We start from the raw sequence: 8,003 nt of genomic DNA, 5'->3' as shown, positions 1-8,003 counted from the left end.
TTAATTAGAAAACAATTCCCACTTGTGGGTTTAAAGTATTTCAAAAAAAAATTTTTTACTTTATAAGGTTTACAAAAAAAGTACGATGTGTGGAGAATGGAGAGAGCACAGAGTTGCTTTCACTAAATTTGTAACGCTTCGATTCTGTTAAAGTTTGAAAAATTAGAATACGATTCCGTTAGTTCGAGAAATTTGTGTTCGATTTTGTTCGTGTGAGAAATTTGCGTCCGATTCAGTTTTTCTGAATAAAACATCGAAAAGCTATATTATCAAGAAATTTTATTTCTCTGGGTGTAATATCGTATTATATAATTATACTATTGTTATTTTTATAGTTATCGATGTGCCTCGGGCGCGACTTACAAAAGCTTGTTCTGGATGCCCTTAATTTTATTGAATAAATTTTGTCCAGTCGTCCGGTTGTCCTTGATGAAATAGCATTATCATTGGCGAGCAGACAATTCCAAATTCCGCTTTGAAACTTGGAAATTTGTACGTATCTATAACAGCACCTGGCACGCAACGTTTATGGCGTTTAAGCTAATATCTGAACATCAATAGAATGCAAATCACTTATTAATAAAGAAGTGAGGGTTTTAAGTATATGATTTCGCTTTCTCAAAGCAAAGAGAGCATACGTATGAAGGATATTAGAATGTGTGTCCGCAAGTAACCTTCACAAATTCTTGATCGAGTCCATATTCTGGTTGTTTTAGCTCTTTATAGTAATGACCGTTTTCTTGCGTTAAAAATGTTATTCTATAGGTACGCGAACCGTTTAGGTACACGATCTCGTGTATAACGCAGTAGGTACAAAATAGAAGACCGTTAGGTCCTCTTTTCCGACCATTCCGCATATTATGCTTTATTTTGAAAATTCGACATATGGAAAAAAATTGCAATTTTTCGACAAAACAGGCTGTGTAATAATACTTCGATACTCTAAATTGGTATGAATATATGTTGAGCGGTTGAGGCAATTTTCTGAAGTCTCTCTCCTATAACCTACGAACACTGCATTTTTGTATGGTGAAAAGTTATAATTTACAATATTTCAAGGTGAAAATTGCTAAAAGAAAATTGACAAAGAAATTAACGTTACTGAGTTTGGACCACGTAGGCCTATTTTTTGGACGTCACCGCGTATAAGGATTCCCTTAAAGTGTAAATAAGGCGTAATTGTTAATTTTTTATGATGAAAATGTGCTCATGATAATAATTTAACCTAAAATTTAAATGGATCAAATTTGAACCACATGCCAGTCTACTTCTTAGACCCAACACCATATTAATTATAATAAAACTTCGTTATCAGGTATTCGCTGTATAGAAGTGCTGCATTAGCGCCGCCTAAATTCACGTTCTCACTTTAAATTATCTCAAGTATCATTGAGAGATATATAAAATCAATTTCTCGATTTCTTTGTTATTACTATGCTACAAAGTAAGTGAAGAAAAAAAATCGCAACAGAAAAATTTAAAAATTTTAAAAAATTGATCATAATTTATAACGCATTCATTAAATGAACACAATTGTTTTTTTAGATAATAATAAAACTGACCACTGACGATTGCTACTGCTGTTGAATAGTAAATCCACTGATTTCCTTTTTATAATCATAATGATAAGATCAAGTGTTTATTATAAAAATTTTAACGAAACAGTTAACTGATGACTTTTGTTAACAACGCCACTATTAGCAAATTTGATATTTCATTACACGGAGCAAAACTTTTTAATAGAAAAATAAAGTAAAGTAATTTCTTTTTGTTACGAACAACTTTTTTTTTTAAACTTAAATTGGAAAAGAGAAAAAATGAAGTTTCGAAGCCTACATCCTGGAATAACCTATAGCTTCTTATACATTAGTGGATATTTTGTTCATGTGTATGGTAATCCTTCCAATAATTACGATGCTATAATCAAAAGAGAGTCTGTTCCGTTTGAAGACTGTGGTAAGTATAGACAAAGAGCTTTAAATGCGAGTCCATTTAAATTTTCAAAGAAAAATTTAAAATATTTTATAGCTGAATTGCAATCGAAACCAGGCAAAGGCAAGCCACAGATTGGACATTTGAAATTTGAGGTTATGAGATATTATATATTAGTTGCTTGCATGTATTTTGATCACATCTTTCATTTGAAAATAATATTTATTGCGAAAAATTGTTGCAACATAGCATATTAGTCAAAATGACGTTATCGTGTCGAAAGAACGATACTGGTTTAGCAGCATCGACCCATTTGCACACACAAATCATATTGCATTGATCTCAACAAGTGGTAATCAGAAGGCGGTATGTCTGCTTTTTGCGGCAGAAATTCCCATTCGAGATGCAAGAGTATATCATTGACAACTATTGCAATGTGTAGTCGAGCGTTTTCGTGCAAGTGGACGGCTTGTCGTCTGTCAACCGCTCTCTTTTTTGCAACACGGGTAGACATCTGCATTAGCAGGTTTTAACAGCTCGCAATACTGTTGATACCACCGTATGCACAGCAAATCTTAACGGACATGAATATTCCGCTTGGATGACGATGTGAATGGCATTCCTAGACTAACCCATGAACTTTTGCGCGTTATATTAGACCCATTTTTGATCGCCTATCGTAATACGCCACAGAGAATTGTTCTGTTTTTGTCTGCCCAGTAATGTAATCGCGATGATGAAGCCGTTCGAAATAGCATTTTCGGCCAATTCGTGCAATAGCCGTTCGCCCTCCTTTTGGATTTTTCCCATTGCATGTAAATGTTTAGAAACAATTGATTCATCGACTGCTGAGCTGTTTAGAAATTCTTTGAGAGTTTGAGTTGGGTTTTCGCCCAATAAGTCTTGCCATTCATTGTCTTCGAACTCTTTTGGTCCTCGAGAATCCATCATCTAAATCACAACTTTTAAGACGTTGAAACCAAAACCGACAATCGGGACGTAATGGAACGACATCACTATATGCTTCTCAAAGTGTTTATGGGCTGCGGCAGCAGATTTCTTCAGAGCAAACAACAGAAGTAACGAATGTTGTAAATGCAAAGTTTGATCGTCCCATGGTTAGCGTCTGTATACATTGAGTAACTCAATAATACGAGATGGAAATCTATTATTATATGTAGAGAAAGGTCAAATCATCGAATTTGACCATTGTATACATACTTTGCGTTACTTTGTCATTTTCATCAATAGATGTCGTTGATCAAAATACATGCAAGCGCCTATTAAAACAGCCAGTGTCCGTTTTTATGGGCTAATTTTGAAAGTCTTTACCCAAATATCTTAAGTCTTTATAAAACAAGATCTTAGTTAGCGATCATTTGACCTGAACGCCATCTGACTAATAAGAACCTGATTTTCGACATAGACGCATCTGAAGTTGTGTAAATGAAAAAATGAGTTTTTAGAAAACTTCGACTATCGCTTCGGATTTAATTGCGTAGTGAAATAAGTAAATTTTTAAATTTGGAAACAAAGCCAAAATATTATTTAAGCGATGGTAAAGAAAAAGATTATAAGGAGAAGAAAAAACGTTGGCTTATTACTAAAGTAAATGGGAAGAATGGGAAGCCTTGAATGCTTATGAAATGAAGTGTAAGCCTTGAAGTTGTATTACTAATAAATGAAGAGGTTTTGCAAAATCTATACCCTACACCAGGCGGCAGTTATTCAAATAATGCCTGCTCGAAGTAAATCGTTATATGGAAAAAGTGCTCTCATCCAAACCATTTTTTCAATGGGTTATATCTTAAAAATTGCGGTTTGCAAGTTGCACACAAACAAGAGTGAACCTTGAAATTATAGCATTTACAAATGAAAAATATGTCCTAGATCTTTTGATACGCTTTATGAAGTAATTAAGATTTATTTCCCTATGCTTTATATATTTCATTGCTATATAACTAACTATATAACCATAAAATTATGGTCTAGATTGATAAGAATGAAATGAAAGTGCCCTTGTAGGATATTTAAAGCGTATTTTTTTTTTATGCTTTACAAATCTAATTACAATTATTTCATACCCATAAAAGTATAGCCTAATTAAATAGATAACAATTAATATATTCTTTATCTTTCGTTTACCTCAATAGAATAATGAAGAACTGTGTTTCTATGCTCTACAAACAAAACGAATTACAATAATAAATAGTTTTCAATCTGATGGAAACTTCGAAAAAAAAAAAAAAACAAATAAAAAAGTTATATTTGGCGGGGATCGGATCACTCATACCTAACACTATGTTTTCCCAAGTCTTTTTATTTGAAACCCATATCCACCCATAAACCCAGATATTATTAAGAAGAAAAACCAATCGCGGTGTGTATCATATTCACTTTAAAATTAATCCATTTTTAGGCCGATAATATATCTTCATTTGAGGAGTGGGCAAAATGGTTTTAAACATTCCGTCTCGGTTGTCTTATGCTAAGTAAAAATGAAAAAAATGTAATTTATTCATTTGTAATCTTGTGTGGGCATGGTCGACTTTTTCCATTTTTACGTGTGAGGAGTAGAGTGTTTCGCAAGTAAATTTGATTTCCGACTAAGCATCGCCAAATTCAAAAAATTTTTGGTTAAAAGAACGCATTTGCGTTCAGTTTACATTTCACTGCGCGCTTCTGCTCTCATCAATTTAGCCCATTTTCAATATCAACCTACGTGCAGAAACTTCCAATGTTTCTATCAAATTTGAAGTTGATATCTTTACTTTTATAATCAGGAGAATGCCAACAACACCCACTATACAGACAAACAGATATACGGACACAGAGAAGTGTGGCTAAATCAACTCAGAATTACGCGCTGATCAAGAATATATATACTTTATCGGATCTCTGAAGTTTCCTTTTGAGTGTTGCATACATTACGGAAAACAAACAAAATAAGTATACGCCCGTCTTACATTGGTGGGTACAAAAAAAAATTCTTTAGTTAACATGATGTCACTTTTTTTCTAATCAAAATATACATTAGCAAACATTCAACAACGACGCTAGGACAGAGTATTTTATGGCAATTCGCGGAATCGTATCAATGATTCGCGTTACAATTTCTCAGAAATGTTTACGAAATTGCCATACAATTCTGCTTTTATGGCTTGTTTTAGATTGTGAAACCGGAAATAGTTACGTGGACACTTACTTAAGAAATATATATTGTTAGGCAATGAAAAAGATTCAAGTATAGCGTCTACTACGGTATATTTGGAAGCGTTCACACCTACACTGTTTGTTCGCTAACAATTGACAAAGAAGGAAAATCGCAAAGAAGGGAATCTCTGCCCATAGGCCCAGAGACAGGTCTCTGGGCAGAGATTCTCTCAGACTGTTCTACAAAAGAGTCTTACTAACAGTTCTAGGACACGGTGCGTGCGGAAAACTTGAGCACAGATAATCCCTTTGGTCAAATTCGTGTTGTTAAGAGTTCACGGGGGCGATTATAACACACACACTTTTGCCACCAGGGCAACGCGAGTTCCTGTTTTTCGTTGCCGGGCTGCCTTTAGATTGCCTTCGGAAAGAATTAAGAAATTCTTAATACAAAATTTTGAAAACAAAATATAATCATTTTCCATCTAATCGATTTTGTGCGACATTAATCGGTTCTGGTGATGAGCATCTCCTTTGGTAAAAGAACTGTATGCATCCTTATGAATTATGTACCGCTTCAATCAAATAGCTTGAGTAACTTTTTAAAAAAAAAATTTCCATTACACTGTTTGCATCTAGATCGATGACAATGGACTCATTCGTTACCTTTTACATATTAACACAAAACCAATTATCTCTTTTTTTTTTATTATTTAACATTTTTAAGTATTTCTGAGAAATATTGCTATATATTAAGATTTGTTTACGAAAAAAATATCAATTTTTTTTTTCTGTTTTTAAAATTTTAGTGGACCAAGTTAAGGAAACTGATCTCTTAGCGCAATAATAATTGAGAAATAATAAAAGAAGAATATATATATATATATATATATATATATATATATATATATATATATAAATATATTGTAACATGAAAAGAGATTGATGGATTTGCTTAGGATTCAATCAATCATGCGTATTAATTTCTTTAAAAACAGCTTCTATAGAAAGGCACGTACTTAAGAGATGTTCGTAAACATTTCACATATCGAAAATGAAAACAATATTCATTCATTCATCATCAAATGAAAGGCGTAATTTGAGTGGTCTATGCATGTATATATATACATGCATATATATACATATATATATATATATATATATATACATTCGTATGTATATGTATTACTTAGGAATGTAATACATATATTACAAATGTTTAACAATACACATATATATATATATATATATATATATTCGCTTGCGGTGTCTTAAAGTGTTGGTAATTTCTACGTAATTACTATTTGAAGCCCTATAATGAAAAGGAGTAATAAAAAACAATTAAAAAAAAAAAAAAACATTACTGTCTGGGTGGTGTAAAATTTTTACCTATACCGACGTATTAAATATTGACTGGAATAACTAAAAATACATATATATTCATAAGTAAGTAAATACAACATTTAAATAAATGCCTTCATATATCCTTGTAGAAGTAATTTATTAATATTCAAATGCTCTGAAACATTCTGTGCCGTAGTGCATGGACCAACATAGGAAGATTTTTCCTTTTTAAGGTTTAATATATTCTTACGATAGATAATATAACAAAAATATCGTGCCTATTTTGACAGTTTCCAACCAATGGGATGTCTTCGCACGTTCCTTGCCACATGTACCGTTTTCAATACATGCTAAGTTGGCTTTGTACGTCAAGTTCAATTTTTTAGATTAAAATACTAAAATTTAAACATAATAATTTTTTTTATTTAATTAAATCTTTTGGCGTGTACCGAAAGCGGCACACGTTGCGTGGAAGTCCCCTCTACAAGGAATGCGTTAAAAACAATTCGGCAAAATTCAGAAAATTTCAGTCTTTTATCCATAAGTTAAGCACTTTACTAGATCTAGTCAGTCCAGTCGTAATATTCGATCTCAACCGTTAATTAGCATATATAAAATATGTAATTCCTTTTTTAACATTTTTTCTTATCTGCACTCTTTTTTACAGGCTCAAAATACAACATAATTTTCTTGAGCATCTTCGGTTGCACTAAAATACCTTGTCTTATGCAGCGAGGTACAAATGTTACGGTAAACGTTCTCTTTTCCGATGAAGGTGAGTAAGGCCGAATAAACGAAAAAAAGTAGAAAATTTATTTCGATTTCTATTAAAGTACAGCAGAAAATTTTTGTCTCTCTTGTTGCATAATAGATATGTCATATTCATACCTTACAAGGCAACTTAAAAAGGCTTGTAACTTTGTACAAACGTATGCGACTTTAAGCGTTGAGACTCTAAGAAATAACCAAAACTCACTTCGGATACCACATCACTCAATAAGTTTCGAGCCTGACACGTACGCGGCAATACTGTTAACACACATGTATTATTCTGGGTAGCATCGGCCTTCAAACAAAATGTGCCAAAATTTCATGACATTCCGACCATTAGTGTATACATTATGATTGTTCAAGTGACGCGTTTTGTCACTTTAAGGTCCTTGCTCTCCAAAAAGCTTTGAAATCACTCACACCGAAAGCGTAGCGCCCCTGTTCATTAGGTATGCCAGTTGCACTTTGTAAAATATAATCAAAGAGTATACCGCTGTAGCCGAAACGTAGGAAGACTGTTGTAGATCATGAATAATGAATTTTTCCCCTCGGGGTTAAAGTGTTAACAAGAAATGTTATTCAAGTATTATGCGCGTCTTGCTACTTTTTGATGCCAGTATTGTGTAACAATACTAAAAGAGATTTTCTCCAACAATATCTCTTGAATTAATTAAAAATCCAAAATTCACAACTTTGTGAACTGTGGGCGTATCTGATTGAGTTGATTTATAGAAACAAATGGTAAAGTGTAGAGACGATAATCGAACTTTTGGCAAATGGATAGCTAAATGGATAAGGAATAG

At 32.8% G+C, this 8,003-nt stretch overlaps 1 protein-coding gene across 1 annotated transcript in view; it reads left to right on the top strand.

Moving 5' to 3' along the window:
* The first annotated feature begins 1,688 nt into the window (after positions 1–1,688).
* Positions 1,689–8,003, top strand: part of LOC119642014 (NPC intracellular cholesterol transporter 2) — a 7,479-nt gene continuing 1,164 nt past the window's right edge. Inside the window, 2 exon segments of the mRNA XM_038040968.1 lie at positions 1,689–1,956; positions 7,097–7,204. Of these exon segments, the coding sequence (XP_037896896.1) occupies positions 1,818–1,956; positions 7,097–7,204 (247 nt within the window). The 5' untranslated portion in view covers positions 1,689–1,817.

The sequence above is a fragment of the Glossina fuscipes genome, unplaced genomic scaffold, assembly GCF_014805625.2.
Source record: "Glossina fuscipes isolate IAEA_lab_2018 unplaced genomic scaffold, Yale_Gfus_2 204, whole genome shotgun sequence".
Classification (NCBI taxonomy): Eukaryota; Metazoa; Arthropoda; class Insecta; order Diptera; family Glossinidae; genus Glossina; species Glossina fuscipes.
The sequence above is the reverse complement of the archived record's forward strand: the minus strand, read 5'-3'. Positions and strand labels throughout refer to the sequence as shown.